The sequence below is a fragment of the Solea solea genome, chromosome 12, assembly GCF_958295425.1.
Source record: "Solea solea chromosome 12, fSolSol10.1, whole genome shotgun sequence".
Classification (NCBI taxonomy): Eukaryota; Metazoa; Chordata; class Actinopteri; order Pleuronectiformes; family Soleidae; genus Solea; species Solea solea.
This window is the reverse complement of record NC_081145.1, coordinates 11,902,975-11,917,302: the sequence shown is the minus strand read 5'-3', so window position 1 is coordinate 11,917,302 and position 14,328 is coordinate 11,902,975. Positions and strand designations below refer to the sequence as shown.

Here is a 14,328-nt window from a genome sequence, read left to right as displayed (position 1 = left end):
CAAGGCAGGGTTCTAGCCAGGATTTTATTTTAGCATAATGCAGGGCTCTTTGATGCCTTGGGGAAAAAAAAAAACAGGCAAACATTACTCTTTACACTTCAAACTTACACTTTAATAAGCAGCTGTTATCATAAATTTAGTAATATAATTGAAGTGATTACCTGACCGTGCTCTTTCATTCGAAAACCTGTACACACATTCACAGGATTCATGCGAGTTCCTGCGCCTACGTGGAATGGGTAATGCAGCGGAAACCTATTTGCAGACTTTCCCCAGCAGCAAGAAATGCTATTTTCTGATTGGCTCATAGGTTGCTTATTCAAGACAGCTGTATGAATGAACTACGCAGAGCAATCTGCCTTTGCATCATCGATCCATCGATTACTCACTGCTCAGTGTGAGAAATGTCGTGCATGGTGTGAAATATGATGCGATACTAGTCGATACTACATGATTAGATCACAGTAGCCACGAACACGACACGTTACAGCAAGGAGATCGGCACGGTATTGACACTGACGCGCAAAATTAGTCCGTTATGCCGCAAATGATGGCATAACGGGCTGTTACGCTAAAATGCGCGAGCTAGAACCCTGCAAGTATTACACTATTAGCTGTACCAGTAAATAGATTGGAGATAAACAATAGCCAAGCAGAGCCTCTGACCCTGTTATTAAACCCTCTCTACATGTCTGTCCATCAGTCTGTCTCCATCTGGTTGCCCAGCTTGTGCTTAGGTTTGGCACAGTCTCTTTTTCACCCTCTAATCAAGTTGATTTTAAGAAAGGTTTATACAGACCTACTTTGAGCAATACATGAAGAGGACTTGATCTTCCCTGTTCTCTCTCCCTCTCTTGGTTCAACTGTCCGTGTTGTTTATTTTCCATGTTGGCACAAGCTTCTTTTTTTTTTTTTTTTTTTTAAAGCACTTTTTGGTTTTACAGACCAGTGAGTGATGTAGGCAGGATCTGTCAGGGAGTCTTAATAGGAAGCTCTGACTGCCAGCTGCACTGACTTTGAACCCACGGTGGAAGCTTTGTTGTCACTGGAAAGGTCTAATTTGTCCTCGGGCTTTTTTGATTCTCTCTGTCTAGTAAAGACATGAAAGAAAAGTATTCACTCATAGCACGCGGTGACCTACTGGTGTTGCATACTGTGGTCAAGTTTATGCTCTGTGCTATTCAGACACATCCACAGCAGAGGATGTGAATACAGCTTTGATCCAATTTGAAGACCAGACTGGTGATGTTTATGTAATTGACAATAAACTACTTATCTTCTCTGAACCTCTCAAGACTACCCTATAATATAGTCACATTTTGGGAAAATACAGAAAGACACTGAATAATTATTAAAGTTTTATAACAGACTATCTGTTTTGAGGGCTTTAGCATATTTTTGCCCAACTATGTGAGAAATAATTGTCTGCTAGTGACTGACTTTTACCGAACTCCAGCTAATATTTTTTTTCTTTCTCCCCAGTATCACATCATACCAGACACTGCCTAGAAACATGCCAAGCCATCGGGTACCCTACATGCCTAATTATGGAGATGGCTACCGCAGTATGCCCAGGAACAGCATGGCACAGCGGGACAGCATCTGTAGTATGTCGCCATCATTGTACGACCAGATCTTGGGTCCCTTGCCATCGGACAACCGCCGCCCCATGCGCGATGACACCATGTGGCAGTTGTACGAGTGGCGGCAGAGGCAGGCGTACACCAGGCCGCCAGGGCTGTACAGCAACATGGCTAGTCCCAAAACCATGATCAACCTGTCGGAGCATGCCGCACCGAGCCACTCCATCCCCCCTTCACCCTCCCATGGCTCCTTATCCATGCACGGTGGCTACTCTCCAATGAGGTCTTACAACACGAACAGTGGTCACTCTGAGGTCTCCTCCCCCATGTACAGAAGAGACCTGAGCATTGACAGACGGCAACGGCCTCCACTCAGCAAGGTCAGTTCAGGCAGATGGCAAAGAGGTGATTCAGCCATGTAAAATGGTATATTTGCAATAAGTTATTTGGTTGGCTGACTCTTGAAGAAAGTTGAATATCTCTCAACTTCTGATGCATGTAATGTGAGCAAAGTGAAACATCGGACCCTTGGTGCAGTTTGGCAACATTGACGCAGCTCCCTTTTAAAGTGAGTGAGAAGCATTTCACTTGATGCCTCCACCTCATACATGTGAGTCAGCTGCAAGGGTCATGATTTGCTCAGAATTTGCCCGTATAACAACAACCTACATGTTGTATACTTAAATACTCGGGATGCATCCATATCGGCTTTAAAATGTATTGTTGGAGATCGGCAAACGCACCAAGATCTACTTATTTTGTGACTACATCACAAAAAAATCCAATATCATGCTTCCCTACTATATATATTATGTTCACTTAATCACTACAAACCAAACTATTGGATAATTAAAAGCTTCTAATGCATTTCTTAGTGTTTGAGTCAAGCCTTTGGCTAAAAGTAATTAATCAGAGCAGCAGATAGTGTTACTCACAGTTTTCACAGTTTGATTCACTGTGTCCTGCAGTATGTGTACCCACCTGATAGGAGGTCCATGCCTGTAGGGATCCCAGTCCAGACCATCACTGCCCAGTCTCTCCAAGGCAAAACAGTAAGTTCCGTGTCTAACACTGCTTTCTGTCTGCCCTGGTTCAGTTGCTGTGCAGTGAAGATATGCGTATGAATATCTGTAATATACCACCCAGTAATTTCATTCCTCGCGTTCTACACATAGACACAAGCGTAGGGCTATTTTTGTAACACCACCTGCCTCTCTCTGTCTTTCATTTGCCTCCACAAATGCATCACGACCAGAACTTTACACACAGATGTAGGCAAAGCTCAGATTTACATTGTTCCAAGTGGTAGGATTTGGGGTGTGTTCACATGGTACTTTGTCCTCACAGTTCTGATAAAGATTTTGCTATAAACGCTTTACTCTCCTGTCTTAGACGGACCTGTTGGTTTTGCATGACGTGGCTGACAGTGATAGCATTGTGGATCATCTCAAGATCCTGAGCTGCATGAAAACTCAGTACCTGGACATAACAACTTTTCACCTATTCCCTTAGGAGCCTGATACTTCTAAATCTCCTGTCCTGGTGTGTTCTCTCCTTTTTTCTCCCACTCCCTCCGGGATGTGTCTTTGTTTCATTGTGGCTGTTTTTCCCCGCCTCCCTTGAAGCCCGAGGAACTGACTCTGCTTCTGATAAAGCTGCGGCGGCAGCAAGCAGAGCTAAACAGTATCCGGGAGCACACTGTAGCACAGCTTATGCAACTAAACATGGATGGCGACAACCCAAAGGTCAGGCCCCCAGAGATTCCTCTGCAGGCGTGTGTGTTAGTGTGCAGTGTGTATGCCATCTTCACCCTCACACATGATCCATCTTGATCCAGAGGATCTTTTTTTGGTCTTCACACTTGGCTGATGTATAGGGAAAGGAACTAATAATAATAATAATAATAATAAAAATGATGATGATGATAATAATTATAATAATAATAATAATAATAATAAACTTGTATTCTTGCAAGAAACAAAAATGTTATTATTTTAAAACTAAATTCTGCCTTTTTGTAGTGTGAGGAGATTATCACGTTTGTGCCATGTCAGCATGAGCAAAGCTGTCAAATTGATTCATTTATTTCTCCATGAGGAGTCCAGAGAGATGTTACCCAGAAATGAAGCTTAAAGCCACTGCGCAGCTTAAAGAGTGATCAGCTAAAGAGGTCGAGGCCACTGGCAAATGTTAATATCAATTCAGGATTCACAGTGTTAGTCTTTTCTAAGAGGACTGATTACAGATTTGACCGTAGCTCATGTAGGTCAACCAGGCTTGAAGTGGTGAATTGGTTGAATTTGAGTGATAAGGGTTAGTGATGACTTTGCTTTTAAGTCTTTACTTTCTGTTCCATAGTTAATTTGAGGTATTTATTTACCAGAACAGCTACTTACTTTGGTTTATGCAGAAACAGTAAGATAGTACTGGAATACTTATTATTTATGTGATCTTTCAACCTCAGCTTCCTGATTTCAAGGTGTTTTTTTTCACCAGACCCATTTAAAAGAATATACATGGTCATATAGTTTGAAAGGGACTTGGTCCATCATTGTTCTCATTCTGTTACTTTGTTCGGTACACCTGGAGCCTGAACTCATTTTTTCACCTTGATCGGTCCTACTGTCCTTCCTTCCTTCCCTGGCTATATTTGGGTATACAGTGCATGATATGTGTGTGTGTGTAAGTGAATGAAGGAGTGTGTGTGTGTGCGTGAGTGAGTGCGTACACTACTCACTCTCTTGTTGCCTTCTCTTTTCTCTCCGTCGCTGCTGATGCTAGAATGACTTACTCTCTCATCACCTCCAAAGGAACCTCATGTTTTTGGACAATCAGGTGGGGTAATGCATGAAAGCATGGCCCTGTCTCCTCGTGTCATGGACTTAACTCATTTAATGCTTTGCTATTGTGATAGTAATGAATGCAATGTGCTGATTCATGTAGCCACTGATTAATATGTAATTTGCCAGCACTGAAATTTTGCCCTAGAGTGTCCTCCTTATTCCGTTTGAAGGGTCTCTTATTGCTTCTTACTGCTGTATCCATCCCTGTTAACTGTGGATGCTTCCTATTATGTTTGAGTCTGCTTGCTGAAAGAGCACAAGGAGATGTAACAACATTGTGGGTGTTGTCTCTGAATTGAAGCACTGCTGTGAACTGACACTTGCTGTATCGCTCCTCTCCACACTGGACTAGATGAAGGAAAATGACCCTTTAATCGTCATGACTCACTCTTTGATTGAGAACTCTGCCCCGCGGCCTCAACTTTACCAGCAAGTAAGGCCAGCCAAAGGCTTTGCTCCGCCTCATCGTCACCAGTCACTGTTGTTCTTTTGGTCTGTTTTGCAATGCGATGTCCAAGTCTCTGTGGCATCTCGAGAATGGTCCTCCTGTATCGTTTGTATTGCCAGCTCGTCCTCATCCATTGCTTTTGACTGTCCCCTCCCCCCCATTATGATGAGAAGTCATGCCGAGTATAGGCATGACTTGTAAATGAGTAGTTTGATGTATATGCTTCACTGTGCAGTCGAATCCCCTCCTCACTCTCAGGTTTGTGTGTGGGTGCTATTAACCTTTATTAACCTTTATTCTACATGTTTCTATCTGTTTAGAAAATATTTAGCCAGCAGTGAGACTATGAATCAAAGGTTCAAGCTGTGGTCTCACTCTGATCACGTAGGTAGACTGTGGTCTTCACTCGTAATCATCTTGTTTTGTCTAGAGCCAGTGAAGGTCAGTGTGTGATTCTTCACCACCCTCTGTGGAATGTGTTTTCTCTCACCAGCCCTCTGGACCTGGCAGGAGAATTATAATTATGCTGCATTGTCACACTTGTAACTTTTAGCACATAGGCTTGCTGCTCTTTTCTAAGCGCGATACTATTTTTTGCAGTTCAGTGGGAGCCCAATGCTATATTTAACTTCTTTTCCAGTCAGTCCAACCCTGTTGTTAGTGCACGTTAATGGTTGAAGTGTGTACACACTTAAGCACCGACCATTAAGTAGACTTACCTCCCTAATATAGCCAGGAGGCAACGAAGAAGACACATTTTTTTCTAGGAAAACGTTCTCCCTTTCTCCGCCTTCATTTTGAGGGAATGAAGGGGGAGGAAGGGAGAAAGTTTACAGAGGGAAAAAAACCATGCGTGTCTTGACCTCCTTTGTCCACTCTGCCGATGGAACGGATTTAGAGAGCTAGCTTGTGTCTGACGATGGCTGTGATATCATTTTGCCACTTTTGTGACTGCCTGATGAGGCGTAAAAGTGCTGCTGAAGACTGTTTCCCTCCACCTTCACCTCGTTGTTCATTCATTGTCAGACATTCCAGCTTGGCAATAGCTGCATTTCCAAGTGCATTCCCACCTGTTCAGCTGCCAGAAGTCTCCACCCTCGACCTCCACCTCCTCCTCCTCCTCCTCCTCCTCCTCCTCCTCCTGTCACTTGTAGTTTTCCCCACACAACACCACAGTAAAGCTCTCTGGTCTGTGGAAGTCTCTGCATGTTTTCTGTGTGGAATGCCATGTGCTTCTTTGGTCCCACCTACTTTAACTGTAACCGTGTGGTTGAATTGAGGCAAAAAAAACAGTATTAAATGACACATGTGAACATAACGTGTTGGACAGACAGAGGAGTCTGAAAGTATTTTGCCAGTAAGGTATTTTTTGTTGTTTGGACTCTGTTGGTCAACAGTGAATGTAATATTAGGGTAATAATTCTAAACATGCTGTACAAACAAAACAACATTTTGTTTCATTCTTTTTATCGTGGAGAACATATTTGATCTGAGCTTGGATATGATCACATACTAAAAGCAAAAAAAGGCTAAAACAAGAGAAACAAGAAAATGCCTCTCGTTCAGTTCAGGTTCCAGTTCATATCTGGCAGTCAAAGGGAGATGCTGATAGCTGTCATTTTTCAAATTCAGAGTGAGAACTCACACAAAAGGATTATTTCTGTACTGCTGATCAATACATTACTTGCAAACATGGGATCCAATGCAGTTAGAAATCATTTGATCTGGTTTTAGGTGTAATCTTTGTTGTCTTTTTTCAAGAGAGACAAAGGAGGCTTTTTTTGCTGTAAGCTATGTGACAACATATCGAAAGTGTTTCTGCAGTTCCTTTTTCATCTTTAAAAAATATTGCACTTCGACTCACTGCAACACATTCTCAATGAAGCACAGCTGTGTGAAGGGAAGAGCTGCAGAGCATGTGCTGGATTAAACACATTTGGTGCATAGAGCCTTATGTGCTGACTCTAGACTTCAGTAAACAATATTGTTTAACATTCCTTCCCCGTGCATTTCCCAAAAAAAGCCCCCTCATTTTTGCTGATGGAGACAAACGACTGTGGGTGATCTAACACGAGGCTCCAGAATCGGTAGAGAGACGGGGAGACTGTTTAGACTGGCCACTCTTCCATTGTTGGTTTGCAAACTGAGACAGTCTGAAATCCGAGTCTCTAATTGCAGCCTAATGCTGTGGCTCAGTGAGAGGGCCGTGTCATGAAGCTGCATTTGATCTCCAGCTTCTGTGCGTCTGCATATTTGGTGTTTTTTTTTCTGTCGTCTCATGTCCTGCCTCTCTTTGCAGTTGAGTCAAGACGATTACAGAGAACACGCCTACACATGTATGCCGGGAGAGGTGGACACTGATGTAAGTTCACGGTTAATACTCTGCATGACACAAAGTTCCGACCAGACTGTTGGTAATTGGTCACAGCTCTATTTTTTTGTTTTCTGTTTAGACTAAACTAAGCAGGTTGTGTGAGCAGGATAAAGTGGTGAGAACACAGGAGGACAAACTTCAGCAGCTCTACAGAGAGAAGGTGAGTGAACGACACACAACTTCACATCCTTACACGACACAACGAAACAACAAAACGTACCAAAAAGAGTCTGCTCAAGCTGAGTTAATGTGTACAAAATGGAAAAAAGACAGAAGAAAACTTTGTTATCATATTTTGAACTATAATGTAGCTGGTGTTATTATCTTGTAATAGCAAACACAGCAAAGTTACTTAAGTATTCTATGCTGAACTGAACAGTAATGCCACATGTAGCAATAGTTAAGGAATTAGAGGTTAGGGATGGGTCAAAATATCGATTTGGTAAAATATCACACTCCTCCCTCGTGCAATACGGTAATGGATACCCCAGGGCAAATATCCGTATTTTAATAAACAAATGAAGGCGCTCTAAAGTTAACAGTCTATTTGCCGGGTGTCGCTACTTGATTTCTCCTCATGGCGGCACTGCTCAAATGAATGAGGGAAAACATGGCGGGATAATGGTGGAGAAAGCTTACGTTAACAGATGCTCCCTCCATGTTCAATACACAGACTTCATGCATTTTGTTCTCTACGTTGTGAATAAATGGAGAGATACTGCACTTGAAACTTTTCACGTTAACGTTTTCTTTTCTTTTTTCTTCTAGACAGATATCATAATGTATCGCTATATGAATGTCTTGCGATATATTGATTAGCACCGAATCGTTGTATCGTGATATTATTGGTATCGTGGACCATGTATATCGTGCGTCAACTTGTAATGTGAGATGTATTACATTACATTACATGTCATTAAGCAGACACTTTTATCCATGTATTGTGCCATACTCAAAACAAATGGAACTCAAAAACAAAGTCATTGTTCAATAAAAGTTTGAACCACTGAGAGCTTTTGCCACAGCCTAAATACCTGGTTAGAACTTTGCTAAAGTTCGCTGATATGAAAGGTTACGGTGACAAATGACATGCTCATGCTGCGTGTGTGTTTGGTGTGTCTGGTGTTCCTTCAGCACACCCTGGAGACAGCGCTGCTCTCAGCCAGTCAGGAGATAGAGATAGGCGCTGATAACCCGGCTGCCATGCAGAGTGTCATCCAGCAGAGAGACTTACTGCAGAGCGGTCTGCTCAGCACCTGCAGAGAGCTGTCCAGAATCACCGCTGTGAGTCATATGACACATTCAAAAGCACATCTTTTTTTTTCCTAGGCTTGCTATTATGATAAGTGGTTTTCAAATGTTGTCATTCACAAAGTATTTTTCTTCCTAACCAGGAGCTGGAACGCTCAATGAGGGAATATGACAAGCTGGAAGGAGATGTGAATCAGTCCAAGAACAATCTGCTGGAGCAGTTAGAAGCACTGGGAAGCCCTCAGGTAGGATAAACCTTGAAACCAAAGTTGCGCTACTTAAATTGTCTAACGTTGGCACGGTGTCAGTACCTTCAGGCGTAGATTTTCTTCAGAGCCTCAAAACAAACCTGGAATTTTCCTGGAGCACCTACTCAGCCTTTTTGCAGACACTTGTTTGACTGAGAAAAAAAAAAGTGTAGAAATCTGTGCTCTACTGTTCTGAGCTGTGTGTGGAGGGAGGTACATTTCCTGTAGCACAGATAACGCAGGCTTTAATTAAATCTGTCTTTTATAATGGCTGTCATCATGTGAGAGAAACAGAGGTAACAGTTAACCAAATAAAAGTCAGAGGACCAGCAAGAAAACTCCTCTGTTCTTCCTGTATCCCTTCTTTTTCCAGTCTAACTTTCCCCCTATTCTCTCATCTTTGCTGATCCTGTTCTGAGGCTAATGTTTCTCACAGACTGTCAGAGCTAGAGCAGATCAGTGTCTGAGCTCACTGAGCACCTGAGCACATACATAATCTCCCCTCATTCCTATCCTTGGCGTTTTCTGGCTCTTGCGCGGCCATTTACATGTTAATCTGGCTTTATAAGCCCCAGCATTCAGAGATACTTGTAGAGCTCCATGTAACGTCTGGAGATTTGTGAATATCTGTATGTTTTCTGCTCAAACAGACGGAACCTCCCAGTCAGCAGCATGTCCACATCCAGAAAGAGCTGTGGAGGATTCAGGATGTAATGGAAGCCCTTAATAAAAGCAAAGCTCAGAGAAATGCTGTTGATGGGATGGGGTTCTATGGACCCAAGAACAACTTCAGTAAGCTCATAAATGAGGTGAGTCAACACAGACAAAATAAAAATTCTGTGACCTTGTAACTGTCATTTATCAGGATTATTTCTCGCAATTGAGCTCGGTTTGTGGGGTGATAACCATAAGCTCAGGGCTCAGAATGTCAGCAGAATGTCTCATAAGCATTTATGTGCAGATGAGTGGAAGTGTCAGTCACTCTTCAGCAGCATCTGGAGTCTTCGCTCTGGCTAATCAGCTGGTTTGCCCCGGCCTATGGGCCAGAATTACACGGTACCAGATGCCCGGTGGTTGCCCCGAGCTTGCGTGGTGGCGACATGTGTCACCTTGATTCCTGTCCAGTCATGCCCCCTGTATAATCCCCAGGACGAGGACACGGTTCCCCCAAGGCCACCTCTGCCTCAGTCTTACCAGCCCGACCTCCCTACTGGGCCTCCTGTGCCCTCTCATGCTGGTGCACGGCCTTCATCACTCCACAGGGTGGAGGACAGGAAGGTCAATCACAGGAATGGCACACACAGTGTAAGCTCACTTGCATTGACCTCAGGTTGCCCCCGGAAACCCTCACCTGTGTCATCACATCATCGCTTACTGTGATGGTTGTCATCTTTATTTTGGTGAACATCTGATGCTTTCTGGATTGTTTTGGTTGCATCATCTCATTCTTTTCTTGATGCCATACTTTCTACCTCCCATATGTTTTGTTTCAGTTAGTTGGATGTTGTTTCGTTCTTATTTTGTATTAAATTGCACTACTTTCATTTTTGGTCTTTTTGGAGAAGTAGCAGTTTTGTTTTGGTGTGTCCTGTCTGGCTGCAAATGAAGTTGTCCACTGCTTCCTTTTTCATTTGTCTGTGAGTCAGTGCGTCACACTCAAACCATATGAGGAGTGTTTTTCCACTTCCGCTGTCTGTGTTAAGTCACTTTGTATGTGTAAAACAATCTTTTTGTTTTTTTTGTTTTTTTGCAATGCTGATTATCTTAGTTTGTGTCTAAATCTGTACTGTTCTGCATGTGGGTTTAATGTATTTGTTGCTCATCTGCAGAGTCCAGACTACAGGCTGTATAAGAGTGAACCTGAACTCACCACGGTCGCCGAAGTAGATGAAAATAATGGCGAGGACCGATCAGAACATCCGTCTGACAGGGAACATTCTGGAAACAAAGGTACACCAGGAAGACACACCACCACTCAAAGTCATCCAGTCTCAAGTGGGCCGGACCAGTAAAATAATATCATAATAAGCCATGAACAACAAGAACTTTTTCTTTGTTTTACATTTAAGGAAGTAACTTTTTTACAAGACGTGAAATTTCTTGAGAAAAACAAGCGCAATTTCAACAATATTATGCCTAAATTTACCATTTACACATCACACTGGATCTATAAAGGCACAAACATTTGGTCACAGGTGTCTGGAAGTGAAAAATATAGTATTTTACATTACGATCAGATTCTAAACATAATGTGAAATTTCAACAAGTTCATCCTGCGGGCCGGATCGGACACTCAGAGGGGCCGGTTATGGCCGTATGTTTGACACCCCTGCAATATGGTTTTTATTGATAATTTTTTTTGCTTGTTTTTAGTTGTTTGTATTTCATAGATTTTTTTTTTTCTTTACTTTTACTATTTCTGCTCTTTCTTGCCCCTGTACACAGTACATACTCCAAATACCACACCATTTCTTCTGACGCTCTATATTTATCGTATCCTGTGTGAATGTGTGTATGTGGTCAGTCAGTCAGTCAGAATAAGGGCACAAAGCAGAAATGCTGCCCAGAGAGCGTATTCTTTTGTTGAAATTGTTACAGCTCATGGCAAGTGACCATTACCGGCTCCACCTCCACCCACTCCCAGGAAACGACGTAGCAGTCAGTGGCAGAAAAAAGCTTGTATGACTGTTGGTAATCTTTGCTATCACGCACATACTCACCACTTTGACATAGGGCTGGTCGATATGGCTTAAAACTAATATTGCAATATGCTGTATATATACATATATATTCATCTCAGGATTATTATCCATCTTATATATGTATATACATATACAGTATATATATATATATATATATATATATATATATATACACACACACACACACATATATATTATATATTATATATATATATATATATATATATATATATATTTATAAAAAATGATATTTTGAAATCTCCTTTATAAAAAAAGGTTTTGAGTATTATTAACTTACATTTCCCTGGCTTACATAAATAGTATATCAATACTGCGATACTGTTTACAAGCCTCAAGAATCAAGAGATGTATTGTCATGTGCACAGTAAAAAAACAAACAGTACAATGAAATTCTTTGTCGCTCCCTTAACATCTTATCACGCACATAAAATACACACGAGATAGTATTATAGGTTGTATTGTATAGTTTAATGGCATTTACTCAACTTTATTTAGACTTACTGCCACTCTACATTTGCTGTCACAAGATTTTTTGATTTTTTTTTTAAACAGCAAATTGGTCTGTATTTAGTGAAGCAGCATGCAAAGCATAATTCATGTGCTCTGAATGTGAATGATTACACTGCAGCTCCACATCTGTTCCACACAGCCCCACAGTCGACAGGAGCAAGGAGCTCTGATGCTGCCTGCAACCTGCTGGAAATACTATAATTACCTCTGCTAAGGAGGTTATACTTTTGCCAGGGTTTGCCCGTTTGTCTCTTAGTGTGTCTGTCTGTCTGTCTGTGAGCAGCAAAATTCAGAAAGTTAACAACAGATTTTGAGTTAACGGCGTAAGGAATGAACAGATCTGGATTCAGGATTGTTATTATTATTTGAATGGGTGTTTTTTTGACATTGTATTTATTATCTCTGCTAAATATGTCAGTGTCTTTTTTTTTGAAAAAAAATATTATAATAATACTCAATTGCACTGTGTAGTTCTTCCTTTCTTGATCTGCGCTGACACTGTCATCGGCCTTGGTGGAGTTCTGTGCTCTTGGAGTGATTTCTCTGGCTGTCAGCACAGTGTACTTGATGCAGTGCTATATTCCCAGGGTTAAAGATACTGAAGGTCTCACAAATTCACAAGTTTAATCAAATAGACTGAAAATCTCCATTACTAAGTTGATGTGAAAATTCCATTATGTTGCTAATGTGGATAAATATGGATCATTTTCCTTTGAGACTTTTCTGTCAAAACATGTGCAGCACGTATTTAAACGTTTTTAGTGTAATGTCATTCACTCTCTTGTCATGTAACAGCTTCTTAAAAATGAATAACCTCTTCTTCTCTGTGTTAGGAATATCCTATCCTGTTGGGATTGTCCCTCCCAGAACCAAATCTCCAGTGCCTGAATCCTGCTCCATAGCTTCATATGTTACATTAAGGAAGACCAAGAAGCTTGACCTGATGACGGTGAGTCCCAGAACTTTAATCTGGAGGTGATGGTACATCTACTAGTTCATGTTAATTGTTCTAACATGTTGAAACCTTATTTGGATTTTCTAAGTGTTTTCTTTTTCTAAACTGAACTCAGAATGCAATTTTCATTGTAGGAGTTTTGAAGTTAGTTTGGCTGCACAGGATGTGTTTTTTATTCTCTTTACAATATTTTGAATACAGCTTTATTGGAGGTTTATGTTTAGATTTGATAAAATAGCCAAACTATTAACATAAATCAGTTATCCGGAACAAGCACGTAAAAACTAAATTGTGTTAATCTTTCTGGTACTTATTTTCTTACGAGGCAAACAAGGTTTGTTGTCCCCTAGCAGTCACAATATAAATAAAATGAACGATTGACAAGTGCTGTGCATTGACCCCTTTTAATGTGTTTGTTCTGGTTATTAAGCTGCTGGTTGAAAAGCTAACGTGCAGAAGTAGCCGCCCTTAACGTGGCTAGTGTGTGTGTGTGTGTGTGTGCGTCAGGCTGTCATAACATTGTTGCCAAGCTCAGTTTATATCGTTTCCAGCCTCAAACACTATCAACTTAAAAATAGTAACCATGTCATTAGTGCACCACAGTGTAGGGTGTGCCCCATTTTGGGGTGTGCGTGTGTGTGTGTGTGTGTGTGTGCGCACCTGGTATTCCTTATGTTGTGGGGACCTAAATCTGTTTACATAGTCACATTATGGGGACAAAAATCAAGTCCCCATAATGTGAATTACTACATTTTACGGTTAAGAAATAGTAAGGTTAGGGTTAGGATTAGGCCTGTAGTAATTATGGTTAAGTTAGAGTGAGTCTCCAGGAAATGAATGTAAGTCAAGGCATTGTCCTCTAAAGTCATGGAAATGTGTGTGTGTGTGTGTGTACATACAATATCAGTGAACATATGTGTACTTTCAGCGATGTCAGCAGCACTCGGGCGCGCACACACACACACACACACGACACACACACACACACACAGTTTAGAGTGCAGCCTCTTGGGTACCGTCCCCTGAAACAGTCTGAACAGAGAAGACTGTGTTCTTTGTCTTTGGACTGAATCCAGACCTACCAGCCCCTCCAAGTATGGCACAAACCTGAGAGTGAACAACTTCTCTTCAGTTCACTTAGCACCATCGACCACGATCATCAGCCTCTCCTGCTCAGGCATTAACAGGCCTCCAGTCTCTCTCAGTGCACCGACGCGTGTCCACAGGGAGCGTGCAAGTGCACAGTAGTAGGCTGTTCCCATATGTGTTTGCTCAGTGCGATTCTAAAAGAGTGAACCCCATCATTATTGCAATTACTATGTTATAAATATAAGTATTCATTTCTTTAAAAGGAGCAGAATGTCATTTTTCACAATATTCATTATCAGCTGAG

At 41.6% G+C, this 14,328-nt stretch overlaps 1 protein-coding gene across 17 annotated transcripts in view; it reads left to right on the top strand.

Moving 5' to 3' along the window:
- LOC131469562 (pleckstrin homology domain-containing family A member 5-like) overlaps nucleotides 1-14,328 on the top strand; it is a 75,688-nt gene that overhangs the window by 56,332 nt on the left and 5,028 nt on the right. For 7 of the 17 annotated variants that reach the window (XM_058644643.1, XM_058644638.1, XM_058644637.1 and 4 more), the window contains 13 exons: nucleotides 1,483-1,963; nucleotides 2,552-2,635; nucleotides 3,209-3,328; nucleotides 4,365-4,418; nucleotides 4,779-4,859; nucleotides 7,174-7,236; nucleotides 7,328-7,408; nucleotides 8,383-8,532; nucleotides 8,643-8,744; nucleotides 9,398-9,556; nucleotides 9,897-10,052; nucleotides 10,577-10,697; nucleotides 12,814-12,929. In XM_058644643.1, coding sequence (XP_058500626.1) covers nucleotides 1,483-1,963; nucleotides 2,552-2,635; nucleotides 3,209-3,328; nucleotides 4,365-4,418; nucleotides 4,779-4,859; nucleotides 7,174-7,236; nucleotides 7,328-7,408; nucleotides 8,383-8,532; nucleotides 8,643-8,744; nucleotides 9,398-9,556; nucleotides 9,897-10,052; nucleotides 10,577-10,697; nucleotides 12,814-12,929 — 1,768 coding nt within the window. The remainder of the gene's footprint in view (nucleotides 1-1,482; nucleotides 1,964-2,551; nucleotides 2,636-3,208; nucleotides 3,329-4,364; nucleotides 4,419-4,778; nucleotides 4,860-7,173; nucleotides 7,237-7,327; nucleotides 7,409-8,382; nucleotides 8,533-8,642; nucleotides 8,745-9,397; nucleotides 9,557-9,896; nucleotides 10,053-10,576; nucleotides 10,698-12,813; nucleotides 12,930-14,328) is intronic. The other 10 variants (XM_058644644.1, XM_058644642.1, XM_058644645.1 and 7 more) reach the window with 10 other exon arrangements.